Source organism: Lepus europaeus, chromosome 23 (genome assembly GCF_033115175.1).
Source record: "Lepus europaeus isolate LE1 chromosome 23, mLepTim1.pri, whole genome shotgun sequence".
NCBI classification, from domain to species: domain Eukaryota; kingdom Metazoa; phylum Chordata; class Mammalia; order Lagomorpha; family Leporidae; genus Lepus; species Lepus europaeus.
The window spans coordinates 7183188-7203384 of record NC_084849.1 but is presented as its reverse complement, the minus strand read 5'-3'; the positions used below and the strand labels follow the sequence as shown (position 1 = coordinate 7203384).

The window sequence follows — 20197 nt, the reverse complement described above, 5'->3', positions numbered from 1 at the left end:
TATTTGAAAGGCAGAGACACAGAGGTCTTCATCCACTGGTTCACTCTCCAAATGACTGCAACGGCAAGAGCTGGGCAGATCTGAGCCAGGAGCTTCTTCCAGGTCTCCCACATGGGTGCAGGGGCCCAAGGACTTGGGCCATCCTCCAGTGCTTTCCCAGGCCTCAGCAGAGAGCTGGATTGGAAGTGGAGCAGCTGGGACTCGAACTGGTGCCCATATGGGATGCGGGCACTGCAGGGCGGCTTTATCCGCTACGCCACAGCGCTGGCCCTGACCCTCTTTTTGAAAGATTCTGTGATCTAAAACTTCACTGGTTTCTGCCGGCCACTGGGGAAGCAGCAGCCTAACGAAGTGCCCCCTGCACGTCCCCACGGCCAGGGCCACCCCTCCCCATTCCCATCGTAACGCCAAGTGGCTCTGGAAGTTATTCGGGTAGGGTGCTGTGGGAAGCCGGCCTGCCACTTTGCAAGTCTGCCCCTTGCTCCTGCAGGTGGGGCCTCTCTGGCCGCACTGTTCTGTCTGTTGCTTTTATGAGCTAAATCCCATGCCACACTACCCACCCAGGGCTTTTCTATTAAGTTTCTAGAACAAAAACCCACACTCTTTTTTTGTACAATTGTTTATACAAATTCAACAAAGGTAAAACCGCGTCAGGGAAGGTCTAGGAAACACCACCTCACAACAATGGCACTTAGGAATGCAGAACTTCACAGCTAGGAGGAGCCGCGGCACAAACCTAAACGAGAACTCGGCTCCCACTCCAGAGGGCGAGAAGGGGGAGAGGTGACGTGGGAGTGTTTATTCTACTTCTTTAGTCACTGCATAAATTAGATCGCTGTGGACTACAAGAGCTCATGCTGGAGCAAAACCCTCCTGAGTGCACAGGCTGAAGTCTGGAGTTTTAGATTTTTGAGAAAAAGGTGAACTTTTTACAGAGGAAAAACTTGGCAGAGTGTCTTACTCTGACTATAATTTACATTAATCCACAACATGCTTGGGTAACTTCTTAACGCACAAAGCAGGCTCTCTGCTTCCAGTTAAACATGCTTTTAAGTGGAAGGTTTCAGCCCACTTTGCCGGATCTGGGAACATTTGTAGATGGAGCTTTGTGTTCAGTATATATCAAGTTCTCTCCTACCTTAAGGAAATTGGGAAAACTGGTCATCTCAAACAATAAAAACACTGGTATGCATTCAGACCTTGCATAAATAACTTTTAAACAATTTGTACAAAAATAGTTCTGCATAATGTAAGATGTAACAAAATCAAAACAAAATGTGTCTAGACGGCAGCAGATGGCGTGTGTGGTCCACTGTGCTGACACCAGGAACCTCAGAGGCGTCCTAAACACGGACCAACCAGAACTTCCCCGAAGTCCATCCTCGTCTGACGGGAATGTCTAAAGGCCACCTCAGAAATGGTCCGGCAAGCAGTGCAGCTCCGACTCTCTGAAGGCCCAGAGGAACGCGTCCAGCTCACGCGTCCCCCAGACCCAAGCGGATCAACGGCTTCTCCCTTGGCAAGACTTGCAAAGTGGAATCATCTGTGGTTCCAGGTTCCAAATGGAAATAAAAGCCCTCGTCTGTGTGAAGTCTTTCCCCTCCCGCACTGCATGTCCTCCCCCCGCCCGCCCCATATTTACATACTTGTCCTTGGACTAACTCAGTTTCTGCAGGAGTTTCTCTTCCACTTGCCCAAACTGGACACTGACCGACATCTCGGCTATGAACTGCTCGCAGCCCTCCTTGGTGACTTGCTTGCAGTACCTCAGGTCGATGTGGCAGATGTTGCCGCAGCGTTTGAAGAAGGAGAGGCACTGGTCAGTGACCTTATTGCAGTCTGTGGGAGAAGGACACAGCGTGAGGGGAGAAGGCGCAGAGCCCACGGCCCCACCCTGGCCACTCGCGGCCTGGAAGCTCAGAGCTCTAGCATGCCCTCCCGTCCTGCCCCGAGGAAGCGGTATTTGCTTAGAAACTTTCTTCAAACGGGAAATGGTTTCATCCACGATTAGAAAGGTTAATGTGTGCTTGCCCCGTGGAAAGCGGTGAGGGCCGCCTCTCTGGAGGCACACGGGTGGGCCTGTGTTGGTTCACAAACCCAGGGTCACACGGTAGTGAGCAGCCGCTTCCCTCAGCTGAGGCGTCACTGACGCACTCGCTGGGTCAGAACCAGAACACTCCTGGGGTCCCTCGGGCTCCTTCAGAGAGGCCCAGAGCCCGCGCACTGGCTGCCCCGACCTGATGCCAGCGGGACTGGAGGGGGCTGGGTTAGAAGGGACATGGGTTCTGCCCAGAGTAAAAGACGGAAATCAGAATCCTTCCGCGCCCTCACCTGCAGACACACCCTCAACTCCATCTTTGTTCCTGTTTCTTTTTGGAATTGAATCCACAGGCATCTGGCTTAAACGCCAGCTGGCATCCAACTGAGACTCACCCTCCGGCAAGACAAATGGTTCCTACCTGGCCGAATCAACTGGGTGGACGAATGACTCCTCCCTTCACCTCAGTGGTATTAAGTTTGAGATCTCTGCTTATCATCACTAGTGCCAACACTTTATTTTTTCTATTAAATTGAGTGAGAATGAAAACAGTCAGGGCAAGCTGCCATAATGCATACAAGGCCTGTGCAATCTAATACCTATCGTCCAGCTCCTGCAGGCCGGGGCGGGGGAGGGGAAGAGCTGGAGCAGCAGGCCAGTTACCGACTGCCACCGTCCCACAGCCACCCCTTTTCAGCACAGGATCTGCACAGACACTGGCCAGATCTGGGCAAAATGACCCAGGCCTAAAGGCAGCAGGAATTCATGAACTCTGGAGAACAATAGTGTTGGGAAGGTGGTGTGCACAGCCATTGCTACAGGAGGCCGGGCAGTCAGACAGGGCGGGAGAGCTGAGCAGGACGCAGACAAAAGGAGGTGCCTCAAAGACAGCCCCCACTTCTTCCAGGCCAACCTCAGTCTTTGCATGGACCCCTCAGATACTGCCCAAGATGGCTCAAGTCAGAAGTAACGCTGGCACACAGCTCTTGAGGAAAACCACCTTCTCCCAAAACTCGGCATTACCACAGTTGGGTGGCCACAGTCCTCGGCCTTAGGAAACACAACGTGGGCGCAGCCTTCAAGTAACTAAGCAACAGGGGAACAGGCTCCTTCAGGAGCAAAGCCTTGGTGCCTCTCGCTGGAGGAACGCGTGTGTTTTCTGGGGCCAGCGCAGTGGCTCACTTGGTTAATCCTCAGCCTGTGGCGCTGGCACCCGATATGGGTGCCGGATTCTGTCCCGGTTGCCCCTCTTCCAGTCCAGCTCTCTGCTGTGGCCTGGGAAGGCAGTGGAGGATGGTCCAAGTCCTTGGGCCCTGCACCCCATGGGAGACCAGGAAGAAGCTCCTGGCTTCAGATTGGCGCAGTGCCAGCCATAGCAGCCATTTTGGGGGGTGAACCAATGGAAGGAAGACTTTTCTCTCTCTCTCTCACTGTCTGTAACTCTATCAAATTTTTCTGTATTTTTGAAAATGTTCAAAGATAGGCCTTGATAAGTTAAAGATGTTTTTCTCTATCCTTTTTAACAGTGAAAACCATGTCCAGTGAAAAAGGATTAAGAATTAAAAGCCTCAAACAGTATAGGCAATAAAGATGAACTCCTAACAAAATGTAATTCTGGGCAGATGAAAGCATTCCATGTTCAGAGTGACACGTAGGAGCTGACATTGGTCAGAGCTGGTAAACCCACTGCCTGTGACGCCCGCATCCCATCTGGGAGCCCTTTTGGGTCACAGCTGCTCTACTTCCTCCAATATAGCTCTCTGCTATTGGCCTGGGAAAGCAGCAGAAGACGGCCTAAGTATTTGGGCTCCTGTGCCCATGCGGGAGACCCAGAAGAAGCTCCTGACACCTGGGTTTGGCCTGCCCAGCCCTGGCCATTGTGACCATCTGAGGAGTGAGCCAGTGGATGGAAGATCTCTTTTTTTTTTTTTTTTTTTTAAGATTTATTTATTTGAAAGAGTTACACAGAGAGAAGAGAGAAAGAGAGAGAGGTGTCTTCCATTCGCTGGTTTACTCCCTAATTGACCACAACAGCCAGAGCTGCACCGACCTGAAGCCAGGAGCCAGGAGTTTTCTCCAGATCTCCCACGTGGGTGCAGGAGCCCAAGGACTTGGGCCATCTTCTACTGCTTTCCCAGGCCATAGCAGAGAGCTGGATTGGAAGTGGAGCAGCCAGGACCCAAACCAGCTCATATGGGATGCCGGTACTTCAGGCCAGGGCTTTAACCCGCCACACCACAGCACTGGCCCAGCGCTTGACTTTTTGTCTCCTTCCCTCTCTGCCTCTCAAAAACTAAACAACTAAAACAGAAGCAAACCCTCTTAGAAAGTAAGTGGAATGGTGTTTGCCGGGGGTGTAAAAGTTCTACAAGTGGATAATGGTAGGGCTGTGCGACAGTGAGCGTACTTCACAACTGTACACCTAAACATGGTTGGGCGGTCAGTCCGACGTAACCACAGTAAGCAGACTTATTCTATAAACACACCAGAGGTGCTGGCTGGGACACCTGGGGGATGTGCTGCCGTGATGGGACCACCAGGTCCACTGGAGGTGGGCTCAGTGGGGTTAGAAACTGAAGGCCTGGCTCAAGCCTGTGCTGTCTAAGGAACAGTAAGACACCCAGATCTGCGCCCCTGCAGAAGGCTGGGGTTTGTCTCAGTCTGTATCAGCAGCACCCCCTGAAAAACGGGGCCTGGGGAAGAATTCCCCACTACTTCTGGATGCCCCCAGTTCAGAGCTCTGTCAGGACCACATCAACATTTTGGAATTAAGGCAAGTATTTTTGGCACCCCTGGCCAGCTTATGAGGTAGACAAAAAGATCTGATGTCCAGGTTTTTCCAAAGGAACAACCTGATAGATGACCCTGCCGCGGCCACCCACAGCAGGCAAGCTCCTGTCCTGGTCCCTGAGCGCATGACCAAGTGCCAATATTCAGAGTGAAGGGAGCCTCTCGGGTCTGCTGCAGTCACATCCCATGGTGCAGTTCTGACTCCAGCTTCCTAAGTGCACCATGGGAGGCAGCCGTGATGCTGCAGGTCACTAGGTTCCTGCCACCCACAGGGACACTGGATGGAGCTGCCAGCTCCTGGCTTTGGCTTGGCCCAGCCCAGGATGTTGTGAAAACAGTGGATAGCAGTGCTGTCTGCCTCTCACGTAAAAAAGGTCGAACCATGTGAAACTCAACATTGGACTATTTCTGACCTATATAAACAGGTTCACAGTGCTCAACCTAGACAGCAGCATAAATGAAACAAATGACTGCCGGCGCCGTGGCTCAACAGGCTAATCCTCCACCTTGCGGCACCAGCACACCGGGTTCTAGTCCCGGTCGGGGCGCCGGATTCTATCCCGGTTGCCCCTCTTCCAGGCCAGCTCTCTGCTATGGCCCGGGAAGGCAGTGGAGGATGGCCCAAGTGCTTGGGCCCTGCACCCACATGGGAGACCAGGAGAAGCACCTGGCTCCTGGCTTCGGATCAGCGAGATGCGCCGGCCGCAGCGGCCATTGGAGGGTGAACCAACGGCAAAAAGGAAGACCTTTCTCTCTGTCTCTCTCTCTCACTATCCACTCTGCCTGTCAAAAAATAATTAAGTAAATAAATAATTTAAAAAAAAAAGAAACAAATGACTGCACGAGGAAAAGAAAAAAAAGATACCAGAAGATGAGTCCAGAGGAAAAATCAGAGGAAGAGGATAATGAAGGACCCAAGCCGTGTTCCCGGCACCGAAGGGCGTTTTTCCAAGTGCAAGGGTCACAGGAGCACCCTGCACAATGGCTGAAGCCAGCAGACAAGTGGACAGACGACTCCCATGCGCGTCCAGGGAGAGCACAGGTTCACTTGATACTTGACAGTCAGATGGCTGTGGACTTTGGGAGGTGGAACAGTGGCTCCCCTTCTTTTAAACACATCTCCCAGCTAGGGTTCTATCCTGCCTGGACCATCAGCTGAAAACGACTGTTCCATAAAGACATTCTAGACACGCGAGCTGAGGAGGTCCTCCAGCCCGTGCGCGAGTAAACATGAGACCAAAGGAGTTCCAGCACCGTGGTAGGAGGTGGCAGGGCCACAGCAGGCAGAGCTGGCCAGCCCAGGTGTCTGGTAGGGGGAAGAAAAGGAAGTCTGGGGCTCTCTGCTGACAGACTGGCTGAGGGACTGAGCAGTGCGTGTGGAGAAAAGGAACTCTGGTGTGTGGTTCACTGAGAAATGGAGCAATCACTAACTCTAAGAAAGACCTAAACGGGCTGGCACTGTGGCACAGTGGGTAAAGCCGCTGCCTGCAATGCTGGCATCCCATATCTTGACTAGGCCGTTTCATTTCCAATCCAGCTCCCTCTAACGCCTGGGAAGGTAGCAGGAAACTACCCATTTGGGAGACTTGGAGGAAGCTCCTGGTTCCTGGATTGTCTGGCCCAGCCCTGGCTGGGCAGCCATTTGGGAAGTGAACCAGTGGGTGGAAGATCTCTGTTTTTCCTGTTGTTTCCCTCTAATTGTGCCTTTCAAATAAAAATAAATCTTTAAAAACAAAAACAAGGTGGGGCATTGTCACATAGCAGGTACGCAGCCGCCTGCGACCAGGGCCCTGTGAGTGCCGATTCTAGTCCTGGCTGCTCCACTCCTGATCCGCACCCTGGCTAATGGCCTAGGAAAGCAGCGGAAGACGGCCCAAGTACCTGGGCCCCTGCCACCCTGTGAGACACTGGAATGCAGCTCCCGGCTCTTGGTTTCAGCCTGCCCCAGCCCTGGTCATTGCAGCCATTTGGGGAGTGAACCAGCAGATGGAAGATCTCTGTGTGTGTCTTCCTCCAACTCTGCCTTTCAAATAGATAAATCTATAAAAACTGTACAATAAAAGAAATTTCTTATACTAGTTGGCTCTACAATGACCAATACTTACATGGTCACAAGGTAAAACAGTAGTGACTTAACAAAAAAAAAAGTGGAAAGACGGGGAGATGGCAAGTTTATACACAGTAAGTTGGTGGAAAAATACATATTTTGGAAAATTAGTCATGGGTTTTCGAAACTTTTTTGCACCAAACTTTTTTTGGTGAAAGATTTTATTGATTTGAAAGGGTGAGTTAGATGGGGCCGGCGCTGTGGCATAGCGGGTAAAGCTGCAGCCTGCAGTGCCGGCATCCCATATGGGCGCCAGTTAGAGACCCGGCTGCTCCACTTCCAATCCAGCTCTCTGCTGAGGCCTGGGAGAGCAGTAGAAGGTGGCCCAAGTGCTTAGGCCCCTGCACCCACGAGGGAGACCTGGCAGAAGCTCCTGGCTTTGGATTGGCCGTTGCAGCCAACTGGGGAGTGAACCAGCAGATGGAAGACCGACAGACCTCCCTCCCTCCCTCTCTCTGCCTCTCCTTCTCTGCTAACTCTTTCAAGTAAATAAATAAATCTTTTTTAAAAAAGAAAAAGAAAGGGGCCGGCGCCGTGGCTTAACAGGCTAATCCTCCACCTTGCGGCACTGGAACACCGGGTTCTAATCCCGGTTGGGGCGCCGGATTCTGTCCCGGTTGCCCCTCTTCCAGGCCAGCTCTCTGCTATGGCCCGGGAAGGCAGTGGAGGATGGCCCAAGTGCTTGGGCCCTGCACCCACATGGGAGACCAGGAGAAGCACCTGGCTCCTGGCTTCGGATCAGTGTGATGCACCGGCCACAGTGGCCATTGGAGGGTGAACCAATGGCAAAAAGGAAGACCTTTCTCTCTGTCTCTCTCTCACTATCCACTCTGCCTGTCCAAAAAAAGAAAAAAAAAAAAAAAAAGGGATAGTTAGAGAGAGCGAGGAAGAGATCTTGCATCTGCTGTTCACTCCCCAACTGGAAACACAACGCTGGCTCCACAAATAAACTTTAATTCCATGTTTCCCATGAATTTTATGTCTGAATGGAAAAAATTAAGAGATAGCCACATAAATGGGGGCGAACACTGGAGGTGCTGCCTCAGGTGGAGATGGGAAAGGCAAAGAAGTGGCCCGGACGAGCACCGTTGCTGGGCCGACACTCAGTCGGCAGCACTGCGGCCTCAGCAGACAAGCGTCCTGGGATGTGCCAACCACCACTGTCTTACGGCACAGACTTAACCATCAATGCAAGCAGTCACGCCAATGGGAGGGAACTCTGTTTCTTGGTTTATATCTTAATTCCCAGTTTCCCACCAACTTTTTCAAGTCCCTTCATACTTCACAACTCAACAGAGGGCAGAGATCTGTAGGTACTAAGATGACAGGAGGCTTTCAATGCATTATGGCGGAAAAACAAAAGGCAAAACACAGTTCTCTCCCGTCCGCCCCCCTACACACCCTGCACTGCAGGGGAGGGGATTTCTGCTACACATCCATGACAACCAGGGCAAAACGAGGAATGACTTGAACTAAGTCATGCACTTGAGACACCTGCTGGGCCTCTCTTCCCACACGCAGCTCTGCCCCCAGTTTGAGCCCGCACACTCAGCACTGAGCCGGGAGAATCCCTGCCGGCGATACTTTCCGAGCCAAGCAGCAGCTTCCTACGGACACACTGGCCTGACTCCGTCCACATCGCCCATCCTCCGTGGTGGGGCACAGTCCAAGTGGTCCAGAGGACGGCTTGTCAGCCATGACCATGGACACACAGGGAGGCAAACAGCCAAAGGACCCTGATAAGGCGCAGGACTTGGGCTATCTGAGGGTACGGGGTGGGAAGAGCTATCTTTGGAATCCAGCAAATCTGACCAAACTGCCCTGCGAGCGGGGAGAGATGCTGTCGTCGCCCTGCTGTCCAGCTCAAGCCCCAGGTCCTGAGCTGACCCCTGTTCCATCAGGAAGTGGCGTCTGTTTCAGACAAGGTAACAGAGTTTTCTTTTTCTCTCCAACAACAGGTTCTCTGATGACAGGGTCATGAGGGAACACGTATGTGGCAACAGTGGAAACAGAAATTAGCTCCTCTCTGGCGGTCATGCGCTAGTCGGCCATCACCTTACAGGGTGCCCTCACAGCCGCCAGCCCTGTTTTTTGTAGCCGTTATTACCATTCTGATATTAACTCATTTAATGTACATCTTCTCAAGGCTGTGTGGCTTGTCCACTGCTATGTTCTATCGCCTGGCATTCTGGGTACTAGCAGGCACACACACACAGTTCATGACAACTGTGAGGTTCCCAGCCCACCCCACCGGGTGCAGGGCAGACCTGTGGAGGCCCCACTTCACCTGACAAGTTGATCTCGGTTAAGGAGTCTCGGGTGGTGGTGCCGACAGCAGTGAGCAGGTTGATAGACTGGTCAGTGACGTGATTACAGTAACTGAGGTGCAGCTTGGAGAGCAGGGGCATGTGGCGGATGATAAGCCGCAAGGACGCGTCTGTAATGTCCAGGCCTGCCAGGCGCAGCTCCACGATGTTCCGGAGCTTGCTCCGATTGTCCATCTGACCTGGGGGCAGGAAGCAGGAGGCAAACTGTCAACCTGGTCACACCGATTTGAGGCTCCCAGATGCACCTGGATTTCACTGAGCCATAAAGTGCTCACCCCCCAAAGCCACAACTTCAGCGTTCAGGATTCCACAGCCAAGTCTACATTTCTTCAAGTACGGGGTCCCTGCCAGCCCCAGAGCCCCAGCTGGATTCCCAGCTCCTAGTTCCAGCCTGGCCTAAATCTGGCTGTGGTGGGCATTTGGGGAGCGAACCAGCAGAGGGAAGATACCTCCCTTTCTCCTCCTCTTTCTCACTCTCAGATAAAAATAATAATAAAGATTTTTTTTAAAAGGAACAAAAAAATCAATTTCTGGGTTCTCTTGAAAAAACCAGAAGATCTGGAAACAGGGCCCACACCGCAGCCGGCAACATTCAGCCGACTGGCACAGACGGTCCAGCCTCCCATCCCCCTCAGGCACCTAAGCAGGAGGCACCACCCTGCCAGCCCCTGTCCAGCCACAGCAACCCCACACCTGCACAGGCTTGGAGACAACAGAGCTAGCAGAGCAGCAGTCAGATGCTCGTGAAGACCCGCAGAGTGGAGTCTTGGCCTGGGCAAAGGAGCCTCCGTGTCCACGCCAAGAATACAGCTTGCGTTCGTCCCCAGCTCCTCTAGCACAGAGCTGAGGCCAAGGAGCCACAAAGACATGTGGAGTCTGTGGTTCAAACCCTCGCCAACAGGACCCCCCCGGCGTGGCCCCAACAGGTGATTTACCTGGCCTGTTATCTGTGGGTGGGGACAGGAGATCCCGCATCTGGGCATCCTTTAGTCCTTCTACCCACTGGACATCCAGGGTCCGGAGCAGTGGACAACTGGAACTACAGAGGGCTGAGACCGCGACCCACGAGCAGCCTGACAGCACCAAGTCTCGGAGCCCTGGGGGCACAGACGGGGTGCAGGTTAGGTGACACGCTCCACCACCACAACTGCACACTTGGGGGCCCTGTCCCGGGGCTCACCAGGCAACCGGTTGATGAGCCAGCTTAGCTGCTTCTTGGAGATATTGGTCCAGCTGAGGTCGAGGGAGACGGGCTGTCGCCGGATGATGCCACTCAGCATCAGGGGCGTGATGGACTTGCAGTGGTTCAGGTCAATGCGGGTCCACAACCGCTTATCGCAGCACCTAGGGGCCGGGCCCAGCAGGGGGACAGATCAGAGGTAGCCCCTGCACAGCTGGAACTCGCCTCCACCTACCAGCCTCAGGGAAGCTCCTTAACTCAGCTCTCTGGATTCTTCTGCTTAGCCCCCGTCCCGCCACACGTGGGCATCTCTGCTCCCAGCAGGACATGCTGGCACCTGCTCTCCATCAGGGATTAATTGTAGGCTCTCCTCTGCCCTGTGGGCCACACCTCTGTACAACGGCCATGGGGCAGGAGTCACGCCCATTCATACATGAGGGTAAGCAACTTGACCAGGGCCAGAAGCTACCAGTCTCCAGCTGTACTAAAGGCAGTACTGGCGCCTCTGCTCCTCACTCGCACTAACGCCTTCAAGACAAGGACTGGAGGCTGGATGCAGCTTAAGCTGGCCGCCCAGGACGCACACATCCCACGGCGGAGAGCCCGGGCTTGCGTCTGGCTCCACTTCTGATTCTAGCTTCCTGCTAACATGGAGGCAGCAGGTGATGGCCCAAGCACCTTGGTTCCTGCCACCCACACAGGAGACCTGGATGGAGTTCCAGGCTTCTGGCTTCAGCCTGGCTCAGCCTGGCTCAGCAGACATTTGGGGAGTGAACCAGCAGACTGAAGATTTTCTGTCTGTCTCTCTCTTAAAAAAGACAAGGACTCCACCAGTGCTTACTTTACCTTCCAGGGAGCTAAATCAGGAAAGCAAACAGGCACCAGCTCTCTAACAAGCCAGACTGACAGGACTGCCACGGCCACCTGAACTCCTTACAGAGCAGGATCAGGCTGAGCTGGGGCTTAGAAGGAAAGACCACAGCGTGCAACTCAAGTGGGCACAGGGAACGCAGGCGTCCCGGCAGCCCGAGCCTGGCCAGGAGCTCTGGTGTCGGCAGCCCCTTACCAGCGGTTCCAGGTCCTGCAGACCCGCATGCACACACATAAGTCTTGGTGGCTGAGGTAGCTGAAGACGGCCATCCACACCTCCCTGTGCATGACATGGGCCGCCCCGTCATCCAGGGGCAGTGAGTCGGGCGGGGGGCTGATGGGGGGCGGCCGGATCACGTGGCGCTCCATCTGGATGCACTTGGGCGGGGACACAGAGGGTGGCGGCCGGGAGATGACGCGGGGCGGGCTGCGCAGGCCAGACCCCAGCGGGTGCCGCAGCTCCCGGGGGGCGCCATTGAGCCCTTTGCTGAAGCGGTGGGGGCGCTCGCAGAGACCCAGGGGCCGCTTGGGCTCCTCGTGCTCGCTCTCTGGCTCCGACTTGATGGGCTGGTGGTTCTCGTGGGCCAGGCTGCTCTCCGTCTTCTGGATCTCGTGGTTCAGCTCCTTGCTCAGCTCCTTGCTCAGCTCCTTGTTGGGGAGCCGCCGTTTCCGGCGCATCTTCACCTTCTTCTTCTCCTCTGGGCCCTCGGCCGCCTCCGTGCTGGGCCCGGCCATGGGGGAGCTGGAGCGCGAGTGGTCACTCTCCCTGGTCTTAGGGGGCGCCTCGGGCAGATCGTCCTCTGGTTCCTGCTTGAAGCGCCGCAGGGGCTTGCTGGCCATCCGGTCCTCCGTGTTCTTCCAGGACCTCCGCTGTCAAGGGGAGGGGGAGTGCAGGTCAGCCCGGGGCCTCGGCTAGTGCCCACCCAAAGCCTCCAACTCTGCCAAGGGCTGTGGGCCAGGGCACTTCCTGGAGCTCTGACGGCCCAGGAGGGAGAGCGCACGGTACCTTTTTCCTGAAAAGCTTGTCTTCTTTGCCAGGTTTTAGCTGTGAGAGGAAAGAAAGGAGGCAGAGCTTGCTCCCAGGGCCGTGGAACTTGGTCCCCTCCTTCCCCAACACCCCCCACAACAAGAGCAGAGCAGGGGAGGGAGGAGGCCTCCCTACACCTTCCCCAACACCCCCCACCTCCCTGCCCCCCCAAGAGCAGAGCAGGGGAGGGGGGCGGCCTCCCCACACCTTCCCCAACACCCCCCCACCTCCCTGCCCAAGAGCAGAGCAGGGCCCCCCACACCTCCCTGCCCCCCCCAAGAGCAGAGCAGGGGGGCCTCCCTACCCCCCACCCCCCCCCAAGACCAGAGCAGGGGGGCCTCCCCACACCTCCGACTGCCAGAGGGTGGGCCCTGCCCGTGTTTCAAGGGGGAAGCTGGAAGCAGCAGAGGAGGGCTGTCGTCCCACCCAAGTGACCCCCCCTCCCCACCTCCTCCCGCTCCCCGCACTCATGGCACTAGGGCTCTGGGAGCCAGGGCCAGAGCTTGTCGAGACTCTAGGCGCCACCTTGTGGCTGGTGACAGCAAGGCCAGTAGGCACCAGCAGGGCCACCAGGATCCTGGGAGGTCCCCTGGACTTCCCAGAGGCAGTCTCAGCTTTGTTCCGCCTGGGGCGGGCAGTGCGCCAGAATGTGCCTGGGCCTGAGCCGCAGGGAGTCTGGCAACTGGCTGTGGGACCCGTGGGGCGGGACTCGCAAGGCCCCAGGCCTCGGGAGGGCGGGGCACGGGAGCACCTGCTGCTGGAAGTAAGTGAGACTGGATCTCCACCAAGGGCTGAGGCTGCTGCCGAGAGGGGGCCTCGGCGAGAGGTGAGAGGAGGAGCCGGGCGACGTCTGCAGCGTCGAGGCCTAAAGGGTGTGGGAAGAGGAGTGACTCGCTGGTTTCCCCTTTCCTCCGGGCCAGGCTCTCAGGACTCAGGTGAGCTACCCAGGGCGGCAGGAGGCCAGGACCTGCTGCTCACACCACACCTCCCCCACCTGCGTCTGGGACCAGCCGGACCCCCCCGCCCAAGCCCCTCCGTACTCGCTTTCGTCCACTCAGCTCCTGGGGCTTCTCATACTTCCGCTTCCTCCTCAGGTGCACGTCGTCCGACTTCCGGCGCAGGATACCGTCTGGGGTCACCTTCTTGGGGTGCTCGTCCGACCTGCGCCGGGGCGCCTCCTCACATTCACTCCTCCGCTTGGCAGGCTCCTGCCCTTCCTTGTTGTCCCGGTTCATCTTCTGCTCCTTGAGCAGGGAGCCAGGCAGGTTGGAGGCGTACTTAAAGCCAGGGCCACGCTTTTGCTTGTAGGCCAAAAAGGGAGAAGGAACAAACCAACTGTATATCTTGGACTTGCCCTTCCTGCCGCACCCCGCCAGCCTGATGAGGCCCAGGCCCACCCCACTCCCACTGACCGGGGGCCTGGAGGCCGGCACTCACTTTCCCGGTCTTGCCGGCGTGGTTACACTTCGGACACTCCCAGCAGTTGGGAAGCTCGTCGTTGACCACACCCTCTGACTCCTTAATCTGGGAAGGACACACGGGGACTCGTCAGCAGGGGAGGGCCTCAGAGGTGGCCATACCTGGAACACTCCATCCTCACCCCGGGGCCACCTCTGCCCTGAAGGCAGCGGTCCAGAGCTGCTTGATGGGGACGGCTCTGGATTCAGGCCAGGTTCAAACACGGACCCTCCTGCTTCCGACTGGCTGAGTGATCCCCACGGGCTGGCACCCTCATCCACTCTACAAGTTAGGGGCTCCCAGCACACAGGAGGACCCTGTACGTGGCTGCACAGTCCTGGGAGCCAGCTGCATGGCTCAGGGGGCGCCTGAGCTGGAGGAGCAGTAACCAATCACAATGGAAGGGCTGACTTCCCAGCGGTGTGTCTGTGCGCATGGGTGACAGAGGAGTAAGGGTCAAAGCAGACACCCATAGTCACCACCAAGGGCAAGTGGTGGCCCGCAGAGCTAAAGCTTCACCCTGGGCAGGCCCAGGGGGTCTCTGTGAGACACCCGTGACCTGACCACATTCTCTTGGGGCAGAAGGCACGTGCCAGCCCAGAGCTCCCTCTTCCTTTCAGAAGGGAACCAGCTGCCCGTGGCAGGCAGGCACAGCACAGGGGTCACTGGGAGAAGGCAGCCCTGCTCTGGACATGAAGGCAGAGATGGCAACCACTGGCCCTCCCTGGCTAGGCCTTGTTGTCCCAAAAGACAGGAGCCAGGGCACTGCCTCGAGTCTTCTAGGGCCCAGATGGGAACCTGGAGCCCACGTCTTCTGCCTGCTGAGACATGGGGACGCCCCCACAGTTCTGAGCAGTCGGGGTGGTGAGGGGGCAGCAGGGGGTGGTGGTGCTCAGTTCCTCCAGAGGCAGGGGGGGCATGAACTGCTCCCGACCTCTCCTCCCTGGGCTCATCAACTGACAGACTTCCTCAGACTCAGCGGCTTCCAGGAATCTTCCACACTGCCTGCGGGTCTGACAGCCTCACCCCTCTGCTTCTACTAGAGGCCCTGGGGAGGGCTGCTCAGCAGCACCACCAGAGCCCCAGGGGCTGCTCACCTTAAGGCATCCAGGGTGGATGATCTCGTTGCAAATGGAGCACTCCATGAGCATGAGGTTAAACTTGCCTTCTTCCTCCTCTACCGTGTCCTCCTTCCCCGCCTCGCCACACACAAGGCACACGGCGGTATGGGGCAGCACTGGCTGAAGGGTGGCGAGAACAGGATCAGTCAGCGAGGAGCAAGAACTGGTCCCAGGGGACCAGGTCAAGGGCAACAAGCCTGGGCTGGCTGGGAGACACCAGAAAACGGGCCCAGGCACTCCACTCACTCAGATTCCTACCAGGCCACTAGCTCCCAGTGCCGGGTACTACTGCTCTCAACACGAGGAACATGATACTGAGCAAGACAAGTCAGACTCCAGGCCGTCCTGAACTAGAGAACCAGGAAAGGTAAGGCGAGGAGGGCCAGCGCCAGGGGGAAGGGGAGCTAATCTTAAATATGGAGGTCAGGGAAGGCCTTATATTTGGAAAAGAACTGAAGGAAGTGAGGCGTCAGCCAGGCCCAGACCGACGTAGGGCCAAGGCTGTGCTTTACTGGTGGGTATCAAAGTATAGTCCAAGGACTCCAAGGTCCCCGAGACTGTGCAAGGGAGGATAAAAGTGTCTTCAGGGTCGGCGCCATGGTATCGCAGGCAAAGCTGCCGCCTACAATGCTGGCATCCCATATGGGTGCTGGTTCTTGCCCCCAGTATTCTACTTCTGATCCAACTCCCTGCTAATGGCCTGGGAAAAGCAGCACAAGATGATGGCCCAAGTGTTTGGGTCCCTGCCACCAACGTAGGAGACCTGGATCGAGCTCCTGGCTTCAGCCTGGCCCACTGCTGGCTGACGCAGCCATTTGAGAAATGAACCTACAGATGGAAGGTCTTTCCGTCTCTCCCTCTTTCTAACTCTTTCAAAAATAAATAAATAAATCTTTCAAAAAAAGCAAAACAAAACTGTCTTCAGAACAGGAACACAGCCGCCATTTACACTGCGCTGGAGCTGGGAGACGACTGGTTCCTTGGCACCATCATGGCCCCATGATGTCTCAGGAGTCGCTGGACTAGTGGTGGCCACAGAGGCATTAAAAATGAACTTCATGAAGAGCTCAACCTCCAGGCTCACGTGCTCTCCACACCGCGTATGACAAGACAGGAAGCAGCACACGAGGCTTCCGCCTGCACACCCAGGACACAGCCAGGGGAGGAAAAGCACTCAGGCTGCACGCTCCCCTGGCCACCTTCTCCACAGACACCGTTGCTTCTTGAAAGACTGAGAAAGTCTGGGTACTGACCCATGTTCTTAAAGACGGAAGAAGCTCACCTGTCCCCGAGAAGGCTGACTGGCAGCACTGGCTGCAAATGACAGAATTTGAATTTTCAGATGAGAGTCAGAATTTTGAAAAACTTCCATGAGCCACCACAAACTAGATGGCTTTCTCCATCCTTAAAGGCTTTTCTGACAAGACTGGTGGTGATATGAACACATGGATTTTAACAAGATATATAGACCATGTAATAGCATGTGCCAGTATTTGGAAAACCTGCCTAACCCAGTGAGCCAATACTTCCCAAATGATCAAGCAAGATGTTGCAAAATCACATCAAGCAAAGGAGCTACTCAAAGGCAAGACAGGATTGCTAATGTAACAGCACCATCGATACAGTTTCAGATTCCACGTTGCAACTAACAGGGAAGGCACTGCCTCCCGTGGGGCCAGGCTGTCCTCACACCTCATCTGGACCAACATGGCAGGACAGATGAATGGAAGCAGCTAGGAAAAGCCAGATCCCTTCTAGTGAACCAGACACAAGAGCACAAGAGATTCACTAACGCATAGAACGGCGACAATCTTCTTAATTGTTTCTGTTTTGGACAGCGTAGCTATTTTTCATAAAAAATGTCTTTCTGCTATCATACAATGGAGTTACCACTATTCTTAAATGGACTTAAAACATTTTTGTGGGGCTGGCACTGTGGCAGAGCGGGTAAAGCCGTCGCCTGCAGTGCTGGCATCCCATATGGGCGCTGGTTCATGTCCTGGCTGCTCCACTTCTGATCCAGCTCTCTGCCATGGCCTGGAAAGGCAATACAAGATGGCCCAAGCAACTCAAGCCGTTGCGGCCATCTGGGGAGTGAACCAGCAGATGTAACACCTCTTTCTCTCTCTCTCTCTCTGCCTCCTTCTCTCTGTGTTTAACTCTGATTTTCAAATAAATAAATAAATCTTAAAAAAATTTTTGTAAAAATTTCCCCATTTTAATTGCTAGCACAGGACATGTGAATGAGTAACCCACCTAAGTAAAGTTAGGGAAGTGCCAGGCCTGACTGCACCCCACTCCCAGCGCCAACACAGGCTCTGCGAGGCAGAGGATAAGGTGGCACACAGACCCCCTGAGGAGTGCAGAAGTCTGGATAGATTGGCACAAATACCGGAATTGAAACACACAGAACACTGAAGGTAAAACAGTTCTCATTCATTCAACAAACACCTAATACACGTTTGCTAAGCCTGAAATCAAGTACTGGGGACAGCGAATGAGAAGCCAGCTGCTCCCCTCCAGGCATCAGATCCCCAAGGGAGACACAGAAAGGCAGCAGGGGCCGATTTCAGGAGGGCTCAAAGGCCGGGGCGGGACAGGCAGAGGGGCCTCAAGGTGAACCAAAGGAGGCTGGAGGGTGTTTTGAGCAGGGGAGCAAGCCAGGTCTCTGAGGTGGCCACTAGTGCTGGGGGTGCCAGGCGGGTGACAGTTCCTGGTGGTCAGAGGGTCTCTGGCAGGATGGGGAGGGGGGAGTGAAGCTCCTGCAGATCGGGACGGGGAGGGTGGGAGCATGAGAGGCTCTGATCAAGGGAGGAGGGCGGCGGCAGGCAGCAAGGGGGCCTGTGTGGGCTGCAGGTGGGCAGGATGTGGAACACGCCCTGCCCAGGCAGACGCGTCAGGAGACTCAGAGAGAGCCTGAGGGTCAGGTCGAGCCCACACTTGCCATCAGCTCGAGGAGCCACAAGCGGCCGGAGAGAGGAGGAGACGCCCAAGCGAGGTTCTTCTCGGCCAAGACCAAGACCAACACCGAGCAAGGACCCAAAGCCACAAAGTTAAGGTGGCCCTTGCGACAGGTTTCCCATTACTGGGCCCGGGACACCAGGGGTGGGAGAAAACAAGGCCAAAGAGGAAAAGGCAGATGTGAGTTCACTACCAGCAGGCTTGGCTTTGGGATATGCCGTTCTCACACCAGCAGTTCCCACACGGCTCCCTGACACTCCGCGGAATCCCAGGGGCCCACAGACCCTCTCTCAGAACAGGCAGACACACGTGCACACAGGCAGAATCTGCACTGATGCTCTGGGGTTCACAGAGCCCCTGAAATCTTTTCAGATGTCCTGGGTTTCAGATAATAATTGAAAACACAGGCAGCAAAATTAAAGAACAGAATGAAAAGACAGTTCACAGGATGGGAGAAAATATTTGCATACTGCACATCTCATGTGGGGTGGGGGGAGAAACTTTTACAACTGAATAAAAAAGCATAAGTTTCCAATTAGGAAAAGGGCCAAGGACAGAAACACACGTCTCTGCAAAGGAGATACACAGGTGGCCGGCGAGAATAAGAAAAGATGCTCAATACCACCACCGGAACAATCGAAATGTCCATCAGGAGAGGAACGGACAAAGAAAACGGGACACACGGACACAGGCGATGGAGTACTATTCACCCATGAAAAGGAACACAGTACCGACAATGCCATGATACAGATGAACCTTGTGTGACTCACAGGTACAAGGGTCAGAAAGTAGTAAGCATTTAGAAACAAAGTAGAGGGCCAGTGCTGTGGCTTCCTGGGTAAAGCTGCTGCCTGCAGTGCCAGTACACCATATGGGTGCCGGTTCAAGTCCCAGCTGCTCCACTTCCGATCTAGCTCTCTGCTACGGCCTGGGAAAGCAGCAGAGGATGGCCCAACTCCTTGGGCCCCTATACCAGCGTGGGAGACCTGGAAGAAGCTCCTGGCTTCCAATCAGCACAGCTCTGGTTGTTGTGGCCAATTGGGGAGTGAACCAGTGGATGGAAGACCTCTCTCTCTCTGCCTCTCCTTCTCTGTGTAACTCTGACTTTCAAGTAAATAAATAAATGTTAAAGAAAAAAAAAAAAAGAAAAAGAAACATCCCATATGGCGCCGGTTCTAGTCCCAGCTGCTCCACTTCCAATCTAGCTCTCTGCTATGGCCTGGGGAAGCAGTGGAAGATGGCCCAACTCCTTGGGCCCCTGTACCAGCGTGGGAGACCTGGAAGAAGCTCCTGGCTCCTGGCTTCGGATTGGTGCAGTTCCAGCTGTTACAGCCATTTGGGTAGTAAACCAGCAGATGAAAGATCTCTCTCTCTCTCTCACTCTCTGTGACTCTTTCAAATAAATAAATAATTAAAAAAAAAAAAAAAAAGAATGGAGCTGCTGGAAATGGAGGAAGGGAAGAGGAGTGCTGCTCAGAGGGCACAGAGTTTCAATCTCCTAAGACGAGCGTTCAGACAGACGTGCAGGAGGCTCGTGCTATTGTACCACACACTTAAACGTGGTTAAGAAGGGAAATTTATGGAGCCAGCACTGTGGCATGGCGGGTAAAGCCGCCACCTGCAGAACTAGCATCCCATATGGGCACCGGTTACAGTCCTGGCTGCTCCACTTCTGATCCAGCTCTCTGCTATGGCCTGGGAAAGCACAGAAGACTGCTCAGGTTCCTGGGGCCCTGTACCCACGTGGGAGACCTAGAAGAAACTCCTGAATTTGGATCGGCACAGCTCCGGCCATCGCAGCCATCTGGGGAGTAAAGTAGTGGAGGGAAGAGCTCTCCCGCTCTCTTTCTCTCTCTGCCTGTGCCTCTCTGTAACTCTGCCTTTTAAATCAATAAATATATATATATTTTTTAAAAAGGTAAATTTTGCATCATGTAGTTTTTGACCATGATTCCAAAAACAAGCACTACAAACAGGCCGTGTGGAGGCAGAGGGGTAAAGGCCTCGGGGATTTGCCCCACACTATGCTGGGCCTGAGGATGAGCTCACCAGGCCAAGGGAATCCCGTCGCTCCAGCTGGGCTGGCTTTTCCAGGGGGCAGGGAGATGGCCACTCCCACAGGGAGGACTACTGGGAGTGGCAACCTGGAGAAGGGGAGTGTGTGAGTGTGTGGGTGTGTGTATGGGGGGGCGTCTGCTCCCACTGCCCTGTCCTACAGCCCCAGGCCACTGCAGGAGATGCAGGGAGGGGCCAGCCAGGCTCTCTGGAGCCCAGCTCCTCAACATCATAAATCACTCCTCTGGGCGGGGGGCACTGAC

At 55.0% G+C, this 20197-nt stretch overlaps 1 protein-coding gene across 9 annotated transcripts in view; it reads right to left on the bottom strand.

Annotated features, from left to right (window-relative positions):
- Positions 1-352: 352 nt before the first annotated feature.
- Positions 353-20197, bottom strand: part of KDM2B (lysine demethylase 2B) — a 167037-nt gene continuing 147192 nt past the window's right edge. For 3 of the 9 annotated variants that reach the window (XM_062182130.1, XM_062182128.1, XM_062182131.1), the window contains exons 14-23: positions 14895-15038; positions 13777-13863; positions 13380-13649; positions 13091-13204; positions 12319-12357; positions 11509-12182; positions 10443-10606; positions 10198-10359; positions 9223-9441; positions 355-1839 (exon numbers count right to left, since the gene is read on the bottom strand). In XM_062182130.1, the coding sequence (XP_062038114.1) occupies positions 1658-1839; positions 9223-9441; positions 10198-10359; positions 10443-10606; positions 11509-12182; positions 12319-12357; positions 13091-13204; positions 13380-13649; positions 13777-13863; positions 14895-15038 (2055 nt within the window). In that variant the 3' untranslated portion in view covers positions 355-1657. Of the gene's footprint in view, positions 1840-2459; positions 2563-9222; positions 9442-10197; positions 10360-10442; positions 10607-11508; positions 12183-12318; positions 12358-13090; positions 13205-13379; positions 13650-13776; positions 13864-14894; positions 15039-20197 lie in introns of all 9 variants that reach the window. The other 6 variants (XM_062182129.1, XM_062182132.1, XR_009864875.1 and 3 more) reach the window with 5 other exon arrangements.